This window comes from Urocampus carinirostris, chromosome 5, assembly GCF_059441175.1.
Source record: "Urocampus carinirostris isolate Australia breed hairy pipefish chromosome 5, RoL_Ucar_1.0, whole genome shotgun sequence".
Classification (NCBI taxonomy): domain Eukaryota; kingdom Metazoa; phylum Chordata; class Actinopteri; order Syngnathiformes; family Syngnathidae; genus Urocampus; species Urocampus carinirostris.
The window spans coordinates 15,692,953-15,713,526 of NC_142353.1; the positions used below are offsets into that span (position 1 = coordinate 15,692,953).

Below are 20,574 nucleotides of genomic sequence, written 5' to 3' on the forward strand. Positions count from 1 at the left end.
ATACGAAACAGAAACAGTTTCCCCCATATTTTTTATGCAATTTGCAATTTAAGATACATATAATCAATAATGGCGTATTTTATTTTTTTATAAAACAAACAAACAAAAAATCTTAAATTCCATTCGGCTGCCGTTGTTGATTGTTACCTAGCAACAGTAAACATGTTTGGGGACGCGAAGTAAGTGCATTTCTCATTTTCAGTCATGGAGAAATCATATTCCGGTGCTTTTTGTTGGGTAAATGTTGTCAGTATGGATTTATTTATCTAAATTGCGAACCAGGGGGTAAATTCTGCACGACATGAAAGTAAAAGACCTAACAAACGGGCATGGGTTAAAGAATACAATCAATGGAATATGTAGTAGTAATAAATATAATAATAATGATAATAATAACAATAATAATACTTTTTTAACATCACATGGCACTTTGTGGTTAGCATTAAGATTATTACAATGCCATGCCCAGTTTTATATCATTTATTTCTAATAGAGTACACACATACACATGCAGAAGAAGAAGCATGGGACTTATTAGAGTCTAATAAGTTATTTATCTCTCTCCCTTTCCACTAACAAACAACTTTCAGTCATTGAAAATATTAATTCACTCATTTAAATAAGTAATACATAATAAAATAATAAATAAAGAATCTACTTCTCTATTCTCAAACACCAGCTATTTTATTCCCAAGAAGATAAGAATTCAGTATCATAAAAATCAGTATTGATTACTAACTTTTTAAATGGTAAATAGTTTATTGATAATACATCAAAATATGATAAGAATGTGGCTAACTGATTAGTCCTTTATTAAGGGGAAAAACATGTTTCAAAAATGCTATAATTTTTGGGGGTGCTTGAGCACAATGCAATAAACATTGTTGAACACATGCAGAAAAATATATTTGAGAATTGATTAAGTGACGTCGCCATGAGCGGTTCTGAGTCGAAGGTGAGCTCTTAAGCCCAGGGTTAAAATGTCATTTTGTTCGGGTTGGGCTGGACTTATCTCTCTCTGCCTTTCTTTTAAATTATCCAGCCGTCATTGTTCCTAATTGTTTCTCTGCCTCTCTCTCTATCTTAAAGTGCTGCGCTATATTCTTAAAGACATACTTCTGCTGTGGTTTATGGCCCAATTTTCAACCCGTCAAAATGACAAACGGCCTTAAAAATGTTTTTAAAATTTCCCATCAACTTTAATAAAAAATCTGTGAATGATGGAAAATTGTAGGTTAATGTAAACTTTACAGACACATGAATGTAAACGGAGTAAATATTTATACAGTCTTGTTTAACTTGGATTTCTTTACTAAAGACAAGTTTTAATAAGTTATCATAAATCATCTCTCCTCTTCTTAAGTCCTCACAAATGAAATTTCTGGTCTGCTTTAGGCTCAGTCCTGCAAATGAAGTTTATTGGTCAGGCTCGGGCTTGGTCGGGCTTTAATACCCGCGGGCCTGGATAAGGTCGGGCTGGATTTTCTAGGCCCGATCTTACCTCTGAGAAAAATGCATTTCAACATGGATTATGTGACGTAATCGAACCAGCAGGCGCTGTCATTTCAATCTATCCGTAAGCAATGCCCTCAAATCCTCTTGTTTTTTCTCACCAGTGACACTTTTGCCAGCGAAACCTTTGAGAACTTGACATCTGATGTTCAGCTGATAGAGGGAGGCTCCCCTCCACTCTTATCCCCCAGTCAACAGCAAGATGAGGATTGGGAGGCTGCTCTTGCCAATGAGGTGCCACAGCAGAGGCTCCTCTCCCCTGAAGCTCAAACCGTCGCGAACATTCTGGAAGCCTGCATTGGTCAATTAGAGATAGCTGCATCGCTGAACACCGTTCGACAATTCTTCTCCCCGTGTGTTGACGTGCAAGAGGAGCTCAATAAAATTCTTGAAGTGCATTATACATTAACCGAAAAGGTGGAAACCTCAAGTGACTTCAAGGTAATAAAAGATGGACAGGCAGGAGAAGAAAGCGCCAGAAGAAAGAGGAAGGCACAGCTAGAGAGAGATTACAAATACTCTGTCAGAGATTTGTTCCGTTTGTTCCGTGCCCACCCCGATGTTATTTCAGGTTTCAAACCGGAGGTTGGCGTGGAAATCGGAGAGACTGAATACACGCTCATTGAAGGCCTGAAGAAATTTCAAGTGCATATGATAGAGAGGTTGCAGACCACCCCAGAAGAGGAAATACTTTTAGCACTTGAGACGGTGGCACCTGACACCGAACTCATTGTCAAACTAGAAGAAACGGCTGTAGCTATTATACAAAAAGATGTTGAGGTGAGCACTTCAGTTACCACGTGGCGTGTCCAAAGTAGTCATTAAGGATTCATTAAAATAACTCAACTTTTTCTTTTAGATTTCCGAGAAGAAAGATGAAATCGAAGTTCTGGAGCGTCGTCTTAAGGAGAACCAGATAGAAGTGGTGGACTGGGAGGTTCTGGCTGACGAAAAGTGCCAGGCCCTTATTAAGACCTCCCAGGTGAAGCAAACAACCATCCAGCAGGAATTAGACCGACTCAACATCCGCCTCGTCACTTCTACACTGAAATTCAGAGAGGGGGAGAAAACGCTCCAAGAGGTACAACCTCTTGAAGATCATTTAATGACATTGCGTATGTGGCAGTGATGAAATAAAATCCAATGTTTTTTTCCCTTTTTGCAGATAAATGAAAACGTAGAGATGGAAATTGAGTACTTGCTCCAGAAATTTGATGATGAAATCCAAGAGCACCAGGTACAAACTATCAAAACGTTTGTTGTTTCATGTAACTTCTTTAAACTGTATCCAAGGAGTATTATCTGTATTGGTCACAGTACCCGAAAATTAAAATAGTGGTGCTTTAAAATAAAGTTCCATTGCATTGCTTGTTTTATAAACCTATTGTATTTCAAGCCATCTTTATTCACTGAAATTAATTTCAGACATTAACGTTATGCTTAAGAACAGTAAACATACATGGATAGCTTTTAACCTGTGTTTAAAAAAAACTCAAGTCGTGAGGTTTTTCATGAGTAGACAACATCAACATGTTCAAAAAAAATCCATAAATGTATCAAATCTGCTTGACAAACTGTCTTCTTCTCTCAGACTGATCTGGAACTATGCCAAATGGATCTTGAGAGGGAGGAAGGGGAACGTGAACAACTGGAAAAGCCTTACGCTGACCTAGAGCAGGAGTACAACCGCATCATGGAGAAGCGTCGTGTGGAGGAAGAGAAACGAGTCGCTAGATTGAAGCTTAAGGTTGCTCTTCATTGTCAGTCATGGTGGAGGGGCTACTGCACCCGCAAGATGTTGTTGGAGAACCCTATTGTGCCTCCTAAGAAGGGTAAAAAGGGCAAGGGTAAAGGTAAAGGCAAGGGTAAAGGCAAGAAAAAGAAGTAGACTAACTTTTGAAATCAAAACATTCTGTAAAGGATTTTTTTCAAGGTTTCACTTGCATTTGTAGAGACTCATGTTGTCACATTTTAATCATACACCTTCAAATTGCTGGGTCAGAAGTGACCCAATTTGTGTCAAACTGCAAACTTAACACAAATTGCAAATTTAGTCCGGGAACCAAATGTGGACCTGGAGTGCAGTGTTCGATTTCGTTGTCACAATATGTTCAACCCATTTTGTTTCAATGTTAATAAAGGTATATTCTACTCTATATTCTATTCTAAATGGGTATTTCTTAAAGGTATTTAAATCCAGGCTTAAAACACACTTCTATTCTATAGCATATGAATGACCTATATTCCATGTTGACAATATCTGTGTATTATTTGTTATTGCAACATCCATTGCAGCCTGGTCATCCTGGAAGGGGGATTACCTCATGTGCTGTCCCTTCTCAAGGTTTCTTCATTTTCCTTATGTTGAGATTTTTAGTTTTTCCTTGCCCTCATGTAGGTTTTCAGGGAATGGTGTAGTCTGTAGTTTGCAATAATTTGTTGTCTGTGCAGCCGATTGAGACTCCTTGTGATTAAGGGCATCACAAATAAACATGACTTGGCCTGACCAGGTATTATCAAATAGATTTTTTTTCAATAAGGCATGGAAATGTGTAGTCTTCCTCCCCACAATTATGAAAATATGTTGCAAAATATTCCACGCGTCGAGTACTCGAGAAATAGTCTCAAAGTTGACCTATCTGGCTTGTTTGGTGTTTAGCTGTGACATAATTGAAGGAACACAAACATTTCCAAATGGCAAATCCCATTAGCACAACAGACAAGGATTGTAGTGATCAGCGATTGCATACTGCTCATTTCTGCTTGGAGAAATTGGAACTTTACTTAACCTGTCTTCGTCTCCTTTTTGGGTAAGCAATTTTGGCCTTTCGTTTTGTTTTTATAATATAATTTTGTTCAGCTAATTCCCAGTGGATGTCAGGACTGCCGAGGGCTTTCCTGGTTTGTTTGCTCTCGGTTGGCACTAATTGGCTGCCCACTTTGTGTTGTTTGGCGGCTATCCGGGCGTTAGCCCCAGTTTTGCCGTCTCCATTGGTTTAGTCCCAGGCGGCTGTGCGTTTATCGCCGTAGCTATTGGTGCTTTCACTGTTGGTTCCAGGATAGCCTGGCTTCTTAGTGTTTTTTGGTTGTCCGCCTTCCGTTGACCAGTCCCGATTTGGTTTGAACAAATTTATTGACACTAATAGCAGCAAACAAACAATGTGAGGTTTGAACAACCCTTCTCGACAATCTTAACAGCAATCAAGCATATTCACAATTTCGTTATATACATTACCTATACATTCTCCACAAAAACTACCAAAACTTTGCTTAAATCATTAGTTAAGTCTATGACTAATTAACATATAAACAATATGGCTCCTGACCGGCTAGCGTCCTGGTGTTCCTCTGATGATGTCACAGCTCAGATGACAAAGACAGGAATGTCATCATCGTAAAATAATAATAGTATAGATAAAATACATACAGGTTTAAGCAAAACACGTGCACTATTTCCTCATATTTTGCGTGTTTAATATTATGGGATTTTCTTTAAATGCAAAAGTCATGATTTTGATCGAAAATTGGGTTAACAACTATCCATAAGTATAACAAATATATATATATATTTTTTTTTCTCCGAGTATAATACGTGGCCCTAACTTCCTTGTTAGAGCTCACCACAGAAAGTCACTGCGGTGGGTTGTATGTGTTTTTCCACTGAATGCCGTTTCTGACCCAACCCTCTGATTTGAATTTAAATCCTTTCTTAAGAAATATGTTGTCAAAATTTATGAATCAGTCAGCTAACAAAATGTCCCCAAAATTGTTGCATTCATTTTACTTCAATATTAATAGTCTATAGACTAAATACAGACCACAAAAATACAATGTTAAACACAATAAGCCTTGTCAAAACATTAAGCCGTTTTAAAATTTGATTAAAGAAAATCCCAGGATGTTTTGGGGGAAAACAACCCAGTAAAAATACGTTTGTATATTCCTGATAACGCGTTTCATGCAGTTACTGACTTTGCATAGTCCATTTAGACTGTCTTGCTGGATGGAAAATGATCAGGCCATGCAGTCGTTGCTGTTTTTTTGTTGACCACATGGTGACAGTACAAGAATGCGAATGGTGTCATGTAACCTTTGTAATGCTCTGCCCCGAATATACTGTACTACACTACTTAAAAGGCATATGAAAATAAATCACTTTACATAACATACCCAGAATCTTGACATTATCAAATATCTTCATCGTTCATTGCACTAATTCATGTTTTTTCCAAGATCAGCTCGATGAACAAATTATTTAGCTCATTTGATCAGAGACAAAATTATTATCAAAATTTGTCGGTAGTCAAAATAAGTTCTAATGAAAGTGTGTGTTTTAGTTGGATCATTATGATTTCTTCACATTAGTTTTAATATCTTCATTTATCAAGACATAATCTTTAGACTTTGAGTAAATAGCAAAAATATTCAGTGTGCAAATATTCTGAGACAAATTTCTCCCTATATAGTGTCAGTAAAATCATGGTAATATGTAGCTTACATTTTCATTTGGAAGTGATCTTGACACTACTACACTTTTCATAGTGCCCTTTTGGGTGCTCTATTGGACGCAACCCCTAGGGGGCGATGAAGCTTTATAGGGCAATCCCATACAAACTAATAACAGCTGCCGTTGATAACGAGGTAAGAAATGCAATGGCAAAAGGAAGTCACCGGAGAGCAGTGTCATCATCATTTTTAAGTCGACCCATGAAAAATGACAACAACTTCAAGCATTTACAAGTACTTCACGCAAAGTTCAACTACATTACGGAAAACACACTGTTGAAATTCAAGCATTTTCAAGGATCTCAAGCACCTACAAACCCTGAATTCAGCCTAAATTAGTAACCTACCCTTCATATCATAATCATAGATGACGAGGGATCTTTTTAAAACACATTTATTCACAATGGGGAAAAAAGATTTTCATCTTTGGCATTAAATGTGTTAAATTTTTACTGTTGAGTGAATTCAGTTTTATACCTGAACCAACTCAACACGCTATAAAAACTGTTCTTTAGTGGCTGGAGAGAACATTTGGTTTGCATTGATTTAATTTTTTTTTTTCCAAGATCAGCTTGATGAACGTATTATTTAGCACACTTATAATTTTAAAAGGTAACTAAAGGTCAGGGGATATATGCAAAAATATAAAACTGTTTATTAAAACTAACGTTAAGAAATCATAATGATGCAACTAAAACACACACTTTCATTAGAACTTATTCTGACTACCGTCAATTTATGATAATAATTTTGTCTCTGATCAAACTGAACTGTTTTTTCCAGCGCATGTCATGTTGATTAAAAAAATGTTTTGGGTTGTGTAGCTTGGCCAAGGCTTGGAGGGAATCCCCCCAGGAATCAGTCAACTGCGAATATCGCCTTATGTGATTGTGAGACGAGCAAGGGATTATTTTATGAAATCGAAATCTCAGGAAGGTTCTATCTAAATCAAGTTAAAATTAGTCATGTGATTCATTACTTCCTAACATTGCTTAGAATACATGAGCTCATGTCAACTCTTTTTTTAAAAACAAAATAATCACCATTAATTATATTATTGAACTTGTTTTCTTTGAAAATCTTGCCCCATAATGAAAATGTTTTCAGTAATATAAATAAAATTGAGGCAGTTTAACACACAAGTCATTTATTGAATGGCACAATTTACACCATTACATTTTGGTACCAATAGTGGGGGTTGGGTGGGTGTTTGGATCCCTTAACCACGAGGGTCAAAGGAGCACCATTTCCTGTGGTGTGTCCTGGGCAAGTACAGCCTGGTGGTGTTATGTGGTAATAGTGTTTTCTTCATCATATCTGTTTGAGTCGATTTGCAGTATTCTTACAAAATCCTTTTGGTCCTGAAGGAACATCTTGATCTACAAAGCAGAAAACAGATGCGTTGAGATGATTTTCCACCTAGTTCCATAGCTCATCTGTCAGGGCCTGTGTTGGGTGTAAAACGTTACTAAGAAACGCGTTCCCGGAACGCAATTACTATTCTCGGTAATGAGTACTGTAACGCTTTTTTAGTAACATATTGTAACTCGACTGTGGTCATAACATGGTGTGTTACACCGCTTCTTTTTATAAGGAGACCATGAAATAAAATGGCATCTGTTCTTTAACGATTCTTCCTTCGCTCATAATGTAATATGTAACCCTCAATTTTTCAGCAACACAACAAAGAATATAAAAAATTAGAAAGTGAACACGTTTATATGACCTACAAAATACGTCTCAAGCACAGAATTTGTGAATGCGTAATTTCTCCCTACTGATATTCTGATAACCTCCCTACCGTCTATACTTACATGCAAGCCAAATTTTCAACCATAAAATAAAAAACTGAAATGAGGGCATCAATTTATATGTGCATATTTGGTTGTGTGTCAACAGTAGTGAATGGTAGGTAACACGTGGTGATGGGCGTGGCTTATACAGGAACAACAAAATCAACTGGGCAAATGTGAGCATAGAATCAACGTAAAAGGGTGCTGAATTTGGGTCTTTTTATTTGTAAAATTATTTTTGCAATACACCATGCCTGGAGAAAAAGAAAGAAAACGTGTTGGACGGTACAAAATGGATATGGAGTGTCTCGGCTGTGATCATTTGCAAGCTCTCAAGATTGCACAAGCCATGTAATATGAATGGTTCGCCACCTCCACAGGTGGGTGCACACATTTTCTTGTATTTTGTTATCTATGTGGCTATTTCTAAGCAGTTGTAGGAGGGCGGCTCCAATGTGATTATATACGATAATTTCTAACTAAATAGTTAATTGGCCTTCACTAAACTAGGGGGGTAATGCTATTACTTTTAAATAAAGTAACTAGTAAATGTAACTAATTACTTTTTTTCAGTAACGTGCCTAACACAGGCAACAGGTTTGACACAGGCACAGGCACAGTGGTCAACAGGTTTGACCACTCCGCCTCATCCTCACCCCTGAGTACTGCAGCTGTCCTTCCCCCTCCCCCTCTGGACACTAGCATTGAAGACATCCCCCCACTAAAAATAACTGCAGCCCAGGTGTGTGGAGAGCTGAGAAGGCTGCGAACCAGCAAGGCAGCTGGTCCAGATGGAGTATCCCCCCGACTGCTGAAAGCCTGTGTGTCTGAGCTGGGAGACCCTCTACAGCGCATCTTCAACCTGAGCCTTGAACAGGGGAGGGTCCCTCAGCTGTGGAAAACATCCTGCATCATCCCAGTCCCAAAAAAATCAAGACCTGAGGAACTCAACGACTTCAGGCCGGTCGCCCTGACATCACATGTGATGAAAACCATGGAGCGGTTGCTGCTGCACCCCCTGAGGCTACAGGTCCGTCACGCCATCGACCCACTGCAATTTGCTTACCAGGAGAAGGTGGGAGTGGAGGATGCTATAGTATACATGTTACACCGATCCCTCTCTCACCTGGATAGGGCTAAGGGGGCTGTGAGGATTACATTTTTGGACTTCTCCAGTGCCTTCAATACCATACAGCCTCTGCTACTGAGTAGGAAACTGACAGAGATGGGAGTTAGCTCACACCTTATAGAATGGATTACTGACTACCTGACAGGCAGACCCCAGTATGTGAAACAGGGGGGCTGTACATCGGACACTGTGGTTAGCAGCACAGGATCTCCGCAGGGGACCGTGGACACTGTGGTTAGCAGCACAGGATCTCCGCAGGGGACCGTGCTCTCTCCGTTCCTATTCACTCTATATACATCGGACTTTAAGTACAATTTTGAGTCCTGCCATGTGCAAAAGTTTGCCGACGACACTGCGATCGTGGGATGTATCAGAAATGGGCAGGAGGAGGAGTACAGGAAATTGATTCAGGACTTTGTCCGTTGGAGCGACGCAAACCACCTGCACCTGAACACCACCAAGACCAGGGAGATGGTGGTGGACTTCAGGAGAACCAGAACTCACCCGGTTCCTGTAACCATCAAAGGAGAATGTGTAGAATTTGTCCAGACCTACAAATACCTGGGTGTGCAGCTGGACAACAAACTGGACTGGACTACCAACACAGAAGCTCTATGTAAGAAAGGGCAAAGCCGACTTTACTTCCTCAGAAGGCTGGCCTCCTTCAAAATCTGCAAAAAGCTCCTGAAAATCTTCTATGAGACAGTAGTGGTGGCAAGCGCCCTCTTCTATGCGACAGCGTGTTGGGGAGGCACCGTCAAGAAGAAGGATGCCTCTCGTCTCAATAAACTGGCTAGGAAAGCGAGCTCTGTTGTGGGCAAAGAGCTGGACAGCCTAACAACAGTAGCTGAGAGACAGGCACTGGAAAAGCTGCGGTCAATCATGGACAATCCATCGCATCCACTACACAGCATTATCTCCAGACAGAAGAGCAGTTTCAGCGACAGACTGCTGTCACTGTCTTGTACTACGGACAGACTGAAGAGATCTTTTCTTCCTCATGCCATGAGGCTCTTTAACTCTACCCGGCAGAGTAAAAGCCCACAGTAAACCACACCACCTACATTGCATATTACCGAATCTTATTACAATATGTATTCTGTGTAGCACTATTTAGTTATTCTATATAACACGCTACAGTAGGCATTTGCACGTCACACTGGGTAATTGTATATTGTATTCTTTTTGCTTTATTATTGTATTGTTCTCAGCTGCTGGAAATGTGAATTTCCCTTCGAGGATGAATAAAGTATCTATCTATCTATCTATCTATCTATCTATCTATCTATCTATCTATCTATCTATCTATCTATCTATCTATCTATCTATCTATCTATCTATCTATCTATCTATCTATCTATCTATCTATCTATCTATCTATCTATCTATCTATCTATCTATCTATCTATCTATCTATCTATCTATCTATCTATCTATCTATCTATCTATCTATCTATCTATCTATCTATCTATCTATCTATCTATCTATCTATCTATCTATCTATCTATCTATCTATCTCTATCTAACACTTGTCAGGGCCCAAACCTTATCCAGTTGTGTGTCTGTGTCCTCAAGAGGGACGCCTTTCTCTCCATCCACATCCCCGCCCGTCAACTCGTACAGGTTGAGTGCCGCCATCTTGATCAGTCCCAACAGGAGCGTTTCCTTGGCTGCAGTCTTCTGAATGTGTTTCCATTTTGTCTCCTATATGAAGATCACAATGAACCACCAAAATCAGGAATGTCAAACTCAGTTTGGCTCTGGGGCCGAATCCAGACTTTCTGCCGAATTGGTAAAAGAATGTCAACTCCAAATTTTTAGCTTTCTCATTTACTGGGTTCGTACACCTTTTTCATGGACAAATTCAAGCACTTTTTCAAGACTTTCCAAGCCAATTTTTAAATTTCTCCAGTACCATTCAAAGAAAAAAATCCAGTGTGCAGATCAACAAATATATCTGCAATTTACATATGCCATTTTTAATCTTGCCTGTGCATTTATCAAGACATAATCTTTAGACTTTGAGTAAATCACAAAAATATTCAGTGTGCAAATATTCTGAGACAAATCTCTCCCTATATAGTCAGTAAAATCATTGTAATATGTAGCTTAGCATTTTCAGTTGGAAGTGATCTTGACACTACTACACTTTTCATAGTGCCTCTTTCGGTGCTCTATTGGACGCGACCCCTAGGGGGCGATGACGCTTTATAGGACAATCCCATACAAACTAATAACAGCTGCCGTTAATGACGAGGTAAGAAATGCAATGGCAAAAGGAAGTCACCAGAGAGCAGTGTCATCATCATTTTTAAGTCGACTCGTGAAACATGACAACAACTTCAATCATGTACAAGTACTTCACGCAAAAGTCAAGTACATCATGGAAAACACAATTCAAGCATTTTCAAGGATTTCAAGCACCTACAAACCCTGCTTTCAGCCTAAATTAGTAACCTACCCTGCATATCATAATCATAGATGACGAGGGATCTTTTTTAAACATTTATTCAAAATGGGGTAAAAGATTTTCATCTTTGGCATTAAATGTGTTACATTTTTACTGTTGAGCTAATTTAGTTTCATACCTGAACCAACTCACCACGCTATAAAAACTGTTCTCTAGTGGCTGGAGAGAACATTTGGTTTGCATTGATTTAAAAAAATCATAACTCTTGATAAAAATGACCTAGAGAAGGGGTCTTCAACATGGTGCCCATGGACACCTGTTCTATTATGTACTCCACCAGTGATGGGTCATTGTGATTTTGTAGTAATGCGGCTCTTGGCCAATAAGAATGCGGCTTATTGCCCCATCAAATTTTCTACGTACTGTGGCTCTTTACCTCGTTTCATGTTTAGTTTTTTTCCCCTCTAAAACACACTTAAATCCATCAGAGTTTTATAACAAATAATAAATAATATTTCGAAATGAATTTGGCAGATTTGTTGTCTTTAAGCTGGTCCAGACACAACTGACTGCCAATCATCTGCGTAGGTTACGTCTAATGTGGGTCAGTGCGTGGTGTGGCTCTTTGACTCTCACGGTTAAAAATTTCGGCTCTTCGTGCCATACTTGTTCGCCACCCCTGCTATAGTCTATTTAACATGACGTCCAAAAATTACCATGTAAATGACATAACGACACAGTGATAACAAAAATTGTTATGTAGAAATGCATATCAAGCTCTTTACCCTTTGCGTCAATTAATTAATTCATTGATTAATAAAAAAAAGAAGCTCTGAACTTAAGAAAAGTTGGAGACCATTGACCCAGAGGTCGCATCTATTTTTTGACAGAAATCTATTGCGGGCTGGATTGAATCATCCAACTGGCCAGATACGGCACACGGGCCGCATGTTTTACATGGCTGACCTAAACATTCCCCCATTAGGATCTTCTTCTCTTACCCAGCTCTCCACTTCAGGTTGTGCTCGGTCCAGTTCCTGTTGCAGATGTGCTAGCTGGTTTCCCCGGCGCAGAAGCAGCAAGTGATGTTGGCTATTAAAGGTCAGAAGGGCTTTCCTCCACACGTCCACCTGCTCTTCAGCCAACTTTCGCTTCAGGCAGAGCTTCTCCCTGACGTGGAGAAGGTTCTCCAGATGACCCGCCAGGGATGCTTCGTCTTCAAACTGTCAACACGCACGAACACAACACCGGCGAAAATTGAATTTCATGAGCTAAATTGCAAATTGTTGTAAGTGCAGCACAAAGTACAGTACCCAAATATTTTGATTTGCTGGCCATATCGGGTAAAATAATTTGGCAAAAAGGCTGGACAGTCTAGTATCTGTTCCTTAGGCAATGCATGAGGAAAAAGATAATCTCTGTTTGGGGCATTTTAAGAAATGTTTTGGGTATCTTTTCACATCCATTTCAGGCTAAAATAAAAAAATTAAAAATAAAATGGAGGAAAGTATTTTTCAAATAGAAGCGACTACATGCTTTTATGAATAAATAAAATGCTATCATCTACACTACATTTCTTATTTCTTTTTTGTCTAAAACAGGGGTGTCCAACTCATTTTAACTCGGGAGCCAGATGATGGAACAAACATTCTTTCGGAAGCCGGACTCGTAGATTAGAGAGAAAAAAAAGAGAGAAAGAAATAAGAGAAATAGAGGGAGAGAAAGGTAGAGAGGGTGGGACAAAGAAAGAGAGAAAAGAGAGAGAGAAAGAGATAAAAGAGAGAGTGTGTGAGAAACAAGAGATAAAAAGAGAAATAGCGAGAGAGGGCGAAAGAAAGAGAGAGAAAGAAAAAAATCCAAAGAGAAATAGAAAGAGAGGAGGAGAGAAAACAGAAGGAGAAAAAGAGGGAAGGGGAGAAAGAGAGAAAGGGAAATCAAGAGAGAGAGAGTGGGAGAGAGAAAAGAAAGAGAAATGGAAAAGAGTATGAGAGAGCAAAAGAAGGTAAATAGACACAGAGAGAAAAACAGACAAAGAGGGAAGAAAAGAGAAAAAGAGATACAGAGAGAGGGATAGAGACTCAGAGAAAAAGGGATAAAGAGAGAGAAAGTGAGGGAGAGTGAGAGAGAGAGAGAGAAAAAGAGAAAGAAATACAAGTACAGCGTTTGTGAGAGGCACCTGGCTTTGACAACATCAAGTGGACATATCAACCTGCAGCTCGTTTTTCTCTTGCGCTTCCCTCAGCGTTGTCTCGTGGGCCGGATTCAATCCCTTAGCGTGCCTGATCCGGCCCGCCGGTTTGACACCCCTGGTCTATAACACATTTAATTGGTTTTAAATGCTCAGAATTAAAGCAAATTAATAAATTATGTCCCTTTAAAAAATCTCAAAATGAAATACAGCTTTTTTTAAATTAAATTTGCCTTAATAATGAAATACATGGGTGGGTGGATCCCTGAACCACTAAGGTCGTAGGAGCACCATATCCTGTGGTGTGTATTGGGCAAGTACAGCCTGGTGGCGCCCATTCCTCTCCAGTACAACAAATGTTTCCACCCAGTCTCAAACCGGGGACTTTTCGCATGTTAAGCGAATGAGCTAACCACTGCACTGCGGAAACACAATGAAATACATACATGACCAAATAAAAAGCAGGAAAGACAAATGTGGCAAGCTATATTATTGTTCGAGATTCCGGCTGGGGACAAGAGTGGCACCAAATCAACACATTTTTAATTGTAGTATATTTTTTTACCATTATATACATATTATCAATAATTCTTTTTAATATTTTGGTTTGGCTGGCCGGATGAAAAAGCCTGTTGGCCGCACATATCCTGCAGGCTGTAGTTGGCCCACAGCTCTTCTAACCTTTTTTACGGGTATACTTTTTCTGGTGAAATAAGAAATCACTCCTTCAACTAAGCAAATGATTCAATAGGAAACGTGTATATTTACATTTATCTTTCTTGGATAATTAAAATTAGATACCAAATAAATTGATTAAAATTATCTGATGGCAGATAAAAACAGACCCTGCCCTACTTACGAACCAGATAGGTACCGGACGATCGTTCCTAAGTTGAATTTGTTTGTAAGTTGCTTCAGTGCTATAATTTGTATGTTTAAGGTTTGTATAAGTATGTTTAAGGCTTGTATAAATAACCTGTATTGTTTTGTCCTAAAAAAATAAACATTTCATAAAACAATATGCTCTATAAAGATAAATAAAGTTGAGTTTAACTTACTCTTGGAAGATGGGCTTCAAGAGGTCCTCCACCATGGTAAAGAGTGGATGAAAAAAAAGAGATCCAACCATTTCTTAACCGCATCAAGCTTTCCTCTTCCTCTTTCATTTCAAAAGAAACGGCTCGCCTTTTCTTTACAGTTTACACTTTACACCAACCATACTGAAAATGTCAAAGTTCTTTGCGCGCTGGAGATACAGTATTGTATGTTTACACACGAACTAGGAGCAGGAAGCCGGGGTGGATGCTGGGTGAGCTCTCACAGCATCACACACCGGTAGCGGCGGAAAGAAGCACTACAGTAATGTTTTGAAAAAAGTGCAAAATCTGACAGCAATGTCCGGATATTTTTTTCGACATCCCGAAAAAAAGGTTTGTATCTACCGTTTTCCGTAAGTTGAATGGTCATAAGTAGGGGGGTGTCTAAAATTCTCATTTCAACTCATTTGGTCTGTTGCAAATATACATTGAAATACAAATAAAATAAACATAACAAATAAAACGAGTTGGTATAATGAAATATAATATTACCTGCGTGACTTTGAGCACCTCCTGCATGAAGTCCTGATATACAGCGCCTTTTTTCATGTTATGGAGGAGCCGCTGTTTTCGGTGCTGCAGTTTGGCGTGCTCTTCCTTTAGTATCTTCAACCCAACTGCTTCCTCACGAGCTGCCTTTTTCCAGTTCTCTGTTTTTTGGATGTTTTCATCCATATCTTGTTCCTTTACATCGGGGGTCTCGAACTCAATTGACTTGGTGGCCACTGGAGCTAGGATCTGGGTGAGGTTGGGCCACAAAAAATATTCGTTTTTTTTTCAATTCCCTTCAAAAAATGAGATTTCAAACATTGAAAATCAAAATCAATCAATTTATAATAAATAGATCCATTATCTGCTAGGGTTGGACTTAAAGGGACAGTGTGTATTATTCAGTGCTCCCTTGCGGTAAAAATGTCATTAATTGAGAATAATATATTTATATTGAATTACCCCTCCCGATGCTGTCATTTCAAAGGACATATTTTTACTTCTTTTTAAAGTTTACGTGTACATGTGAATAATAAAAAAAAAATTCTTCTTTTTGGACCAATCTTAGAAAACGTCATAAAATTTAAAGTTAAAAAGAATATCATGTAGGGAATTTTTATTGTGTTTCTAATAATAAAGTGGTGGGTCATTTTGACCCAAGGGCAACAGGAGGGTTAAATACTGAGCAAAAATACATGAAATATAAAATGAATGTAGATTTTTTTCAAAAACTCGAGAAATTTCTATTAATTTGACTTAACATGAACCTACCTAGAGAATTGTGTGCCATATTGCTTCTACGGGTGTCCGAAAAGTAAAAAATGTTGGAACGGCTTCGCGCAACGATGAGAAGAATAATGGTTCTTTTTGGTCACTTGAAGTCTCCGTAGTTTGTATTCTTCTTTGAGCATTTTAACACTTGCTTTTCGCTGGAACTTACGACGTCAGTTAGGCAAAAAAATTCAAAGTAATAATAATATTAAGCAAAGAAATATAGACAGATATTTTCGATTTTGCTAGAAAAACAAGCAAATAGTGTAAGCAGTGACTAAAATACCGTAGTGTTTTTCAACCAGTGTGCCAGGGAACACTAGTGAGCAGTGAGGCCAAGTCTATTATTCTGCAGGAAATTGCTAATTTTAACTTTGCAAAAATAGCACGCCATGGTTTATCATCTTTGCTTTCTTCCAGTGGTCAATCAACTGTAACATTCATTCATATCAGTAGGTGGCAGCGTATAACTACTATTACTGTATATACAAGTTATCTGCTTATTATACACAGTATGACAGTAACATAAATGCCAACCTTTTGACAATCCATTTCCAAAATATCAAAGAAAATCAAAAATAGAAATGTAAAAAAACATGTGCTTCGTACTTTTTACTAAAACAAACTCTAATGAGATCCTTGGAGCAGTTTATTCACACACAAAGACAGTCTCACATCAAAATAAAGCAGCCGAAGACTAAAATATTAGTCTCAAGTCTGTCAGAACCAGAACAGGAGGAGGACCCAGATGCGTAACGTTTTTACACAAGCTTTATTTTACGGGAATGGGGCAGTCAGGCGCGTGAACACAAACGCCAGTGATTCGGTGATCGCTGGGCGGAAGAAGTAAGACAAAGGTCTGGCGTGGAAAAACAGGTAGCCAGAGGCTGACGAGATCGATACCAGATATCGGACAGGATGGGACAGACAGGATCGATACCAGATACATGAGCAGATATCAGACGGACCGGGTCAATACCGGACAGGACGGGACAGCCAGGATCGATACCAGATACACGAGCAGATACCGGACAGGACGGGATAGACAGGATCGATACCAGATACTGGAGACTGGAGTCAGATATTCGACATGACGAGAGTGACGGGATCGATATTGGATACTGGAGAATGGAGTCAGATATCAGACAGGACGAGACAGACGGGATCGATACCGGATACTGGAGACTGGCGCAGGATATTGGACAGGATGAGACAGGCGGAATGTAGACCGGATACCGGAGACAGTAGCTAGATATCAGACAGGACGAGACAGACAGGATCGATACCGGACACTGGAAACTAGAGTCAGATATCAAACAGGAAGAGATAGACGGGAATCGATACCCAAAATTGGAGACTGGATTCAGATATCAGACAGAACGAGACAGACGGGATCGATACCAGACACTGGAAACTGGAGTCAGATATCAAACAGGAAGAGATAGACGGGAATCGATACCCGATATTGGAGACTGGATTCAGATATCAGACAGAACAAGACAGACGGGATCGATACCAGACAGGATTCACAAGCAGGATACCGGACAGAGTCAAACCACACGTCTTGCGGGTGGAGAGGTTCGTTGACAGACTGACAAGAGGTGAGTGAGAGCACTGAGCTTTAATAATAGGGAAGCTAATCAGGCAACAAGCAGCAGCTGGCGCCAAACGGGCGGGGCCAAGTTAGGGCAATGGGTAACCGTGACGAAGTCAAAAAATGTTGTCGTTTAAATTCGAAGAAGCTGTAGATTTGTTTTTAAAATAGCGTTTTCAACGGGAGAAACGCGGTACAGTAGTCGAACCTATAAAGCGGTATTGTTGGCGGGTATGCAGTAGTACAGTATATTTTAATACTTTTCTTTGATACTAATCTTTCACATAATGTTGCTGCTTTGAATTATTTTCGTATTTTACAGCCAAAAAAATGACAACAAGCAATGCTCTTAGTGGTGATGAGACAATGGTCGGATGTGAACGTCACACATATTATTTGGAGAATACGATTTTTTGTGAAATAAATAACTGTACCGTTGCAGAAAAATCCAAGTTCAAGAATAATTCCTTGGTCTTCTTTGCTTCCTGAAGTACATCGTCTGCACATCGACGCAAACTCTCCAACTTCTTGATAAAAAAACAGCACAAGATTACAAGTGATTGTGTGAATTGTGGCTATACAAGGGCGTAGGTTTGTCTCGGTGGGGAAGTAGCACATTTTTTAAAGTAAAAACGTGATATTGGAGGCAGGCTGTGAAATTCATATCTAGGCCTTCTGTAGGCTGAATCATTTTAGGGCCATAAACCATTTACTGCAGCTACGGCTGTGACACATGTATAACACATCAATAATGACCTCATAAGATTTTTTTTATTATTTAGGAATAGAACCATATTTTGCTAGCAAAAAAATCAGTTCCATGAAGTAGTTCTTCTCTATCGCTATGGAAGCTAATGCTTAAAGTCAAGCGTGTCCCGTCGTTTTTCTGGCATAAGTTTTTATTTGATTTAAGGTTGAAAATATCTGTTTGACAGAAGCAGTGGACACGGGGATACTGTATTTTTCTTCTCATCTTTGCTGTGATACTTCATAGTTTGTGAAACTAAAACCGCTAGTGAGGCGCTGACTCAACAACTTGGAATCTCATTGGCTAAACCAACAGCTTTAGTGACACTGATGTTATGCCTCCCGGCCTGCAGTGCTGATTGTGAAGGCTCCCAGTAGATTTCTGACCCTGGCAACAAGTCATGGGTGAAATGTGATTGGTTAAATGCTTATATGTGAAAGCACACATCTCGAATAAGGACCACCAGAGGAAAAGCAATAAAAGGAAGCTGGCAGACAATTTGGAATTATTTACAAGAAGTCATGGACAAAATATAATCATAATCATATGTTCTGGATAAGGGCGGCATGGCAGCTGAGTGGTTAGTGCTTCATGGGTTCATGGTCATAGGTTCAAATCCAGCTACCAGATTTCCAATGTGGAGTTTGCATGTTCTCCTTGTGCTTGCGTGGGTTCACTCCAGGCACTCCGGTTTTCCTCCCATATGTCAGGTTAATTGGTCAGCCCAAACTGTCCCTAGGTGTGAATGAGCGAGTGAGTTTTATGTCCCTGTGTGCTCTGCAACTGGCTGGCAACCAGTTCAGGGTGTCACCTGCATGCCCACTGCTCCAAGATAGCTGAGATGGGCTCCAGCAATCCCACAACCCTATAAAGATATGTGGCAATGGATAGATGGATGTGTCAGATATTTAGGCCAACAGAGAAAGCCTTGCAGGCCCTGATGGCCCACCACTAGTGAGGACTGAACAATGATTGCACGATATCGGTGTCGACACGTCCTCTCTGTCCATGCCAAAAATATGCCATTGTTGCTATTTTTTAATTTTTTAATTGAATATCAACAAATGAGGGCAGCACGGCGGAACAGTGGTGAGCACGTGTACAGCACAGTTCTGAGGTCATGAGATCGAACCTCCTGTGTGGAGTTTGGTTGTTCTCCCCGTAGTTGCATGGGTATCCTCTGGGCACTCCGGTTTCCTCTCACATTCCAAAAAACATGCATGTCAGGTTAATTGGCCGGTTCAAATTGTCCCTAGGTGTGAATGAACGAGGGACTTGTCTGTCTCTGTGTGCCCTGCGATTGGCTGGCAACCAGTTCAGGGGTGTCCCCTGCCCACTGCCCGATGATTTCTGGGATGGGCTCCAGCACCCCCGCGACTCTACTGAGGATAAGCGGTGCAGATAATGGATGGATGGATGGATCATCAAATGAAACGTTTATTTGAGGGCGTTCAAACGTTTTTTTCCCCAAAACGTGAAAGACATTGAGTTGTGCTGTTCTGTATTTTACATCTTGTGCATGAGAGAAAATCGTATTCCAACAACAGTCCTGCCTCCTTCAATGTTCTGCTCCAGACCTGTAAACGCTGCTCCAGTCCGATCATGAGATGTTCAAGCTCCCAGCGATGCTTCATAAACTCGATAAAATTGTCGCTCCTGTCTCGAGACCTCCCCGCTGTCACCACGCAGCGCTCGACCGCAGACATGCTCCGCTTAACACATAAAGGCACAAGTTGCTGGTCGTTAATTAGCATCGGTAATTCACACGACTTCAGTCAAAAGAATCCCGCGGGAAGCTCACATATGATTTATTATATATGTCAAATACTCACACCGTTTACAAGTTTAAACCTCTGATTTTTTGGTTTGCGTTGGTCTCAAGTTTTGGATAAGCATTGAGCCCACAAAGGATTTCCGGCTGTCTCTATGGTAACCTGTAGACAGTCGCAAGGGTGTTTCCATAAACAGTGCATTAAAAAAACAGTATTTCAACTTTTATTTAAGTCGTATTATTTCTAAATTACGGACTTCTAGTGAAAATGTAACATTTACAGTTCGTTATCTTTAAAAATAAACGAATCACATGATTGTTAACCCCTTATTGGTACGTCAAGGATTCATGAGGAAAGCATCTTTTTGTACCCTTTTAGCCAATGCACACAGTTTTTTTAATACAAAAATCTTGAGGCGCACTGTCTGTCAAAAATATCTTAAAATTAATTCCTGGCACCAGTTTCCTGCTTTTTGAAGCTTAATTATCGTGTTGCCTAAACTGAAAGTATAACATTTTTGTGATCACAATGGCTAAATATATAACAAATGTTAGTTATTTTAAT

General features: G+C 39.6%; 2 protein-coding genes across 6 annotated transcripts; one reads left to right on the top strand and one right to left on the bottom strand.

The window, feature by feature from the left end:
- Nucleotides 1-16: 16 nt before the first annotated feature.
- drc10 (dynein regulatory complex subunit 10) lies at nucleotides 17-3,668 on the top strand. 2 transcript variants are annotated; one of them, XM_088335941.1, is made up of 5 exons: nucleotides 17-179; nucleotides 1,617-2,292; nucleotides 2,372-2,593; nucleotides 2,678-2,749; nucleotides 3,104-3,668. In XM_088335941.1, exons 1-5 carry the CDS (start codon nucleotides 163-165, stop codon nucleotides 3,398-3,400), a joined length of 1,284 nt encoding a protein of 427 aa, XP_088192067.1. In that variant the 5' UTR covers nucleotides 17-162; the 3' UTR covers nucleotides 3,401-3,668. The 2 variants fall into 2 exon arrangements, with proteins under 2 accessions (XP_088192067.1, XP_088192066.1); XM_088335940.1 differs by lacking the exon at nucleotides 17-179 and adding an exon at nucleotides 1,383-1,538.
- A 3,480-nt stretch (nucleotides 3,669-7,148) lies between these two features.
- On the bottom strand, nucleotides 7,149-20,140 carry cfap73 (cilia and flagella associated protein 73). Of its 4 annotated transcripts, XM_088335051.1 has the most exons (8): nucleotides 20,071-20,140; nucleotides 19,816-19,950; nucleotides 17,925-18,017; nucleotides 15,129-15,374; nucleotides 13,561-13,662; nucleotides 12,353-12,574; nucleotides 10,487-10,645; nucleotides 7,149-7,397 (listed from the first exon to the last, which is right to left on the bottom strand). In XM_088335051.1, exons 2-8 carry the CDS (start codon nucleotides 19,942-19,944, stop codon nucleotides 7,305-7,307), a joined length of 1,044 nt encoding a protein of 347 aa, XP_088191177.1. In that variant the 5' UTR covers nucleotides 19,945-19,950; nucleotides 20,071-20,140; the 3' UTR covers nucleotides 7,149-7,304. The 4 variants fall into 4 exon arrangements, with proteins under 4 accessions (XP_088191177.1, XP_088191176.1, XP_088191178.1 ...); XM_088335050.1 differs by lacking the exon at nucleotides 20,071-20,140 and having other exon boundaries at nucleotides 19,816-19,992; XM_088335052.1 differs by lacking the exons at nucleotides 13,561-13,662; nucleotides 20,071-20,140 and having other exon boundaries at nucleotides 19,816-19,992.
- Between the last annotated feature and the right edge of the window lie 434 nt (nucleotides 20,141-20,574).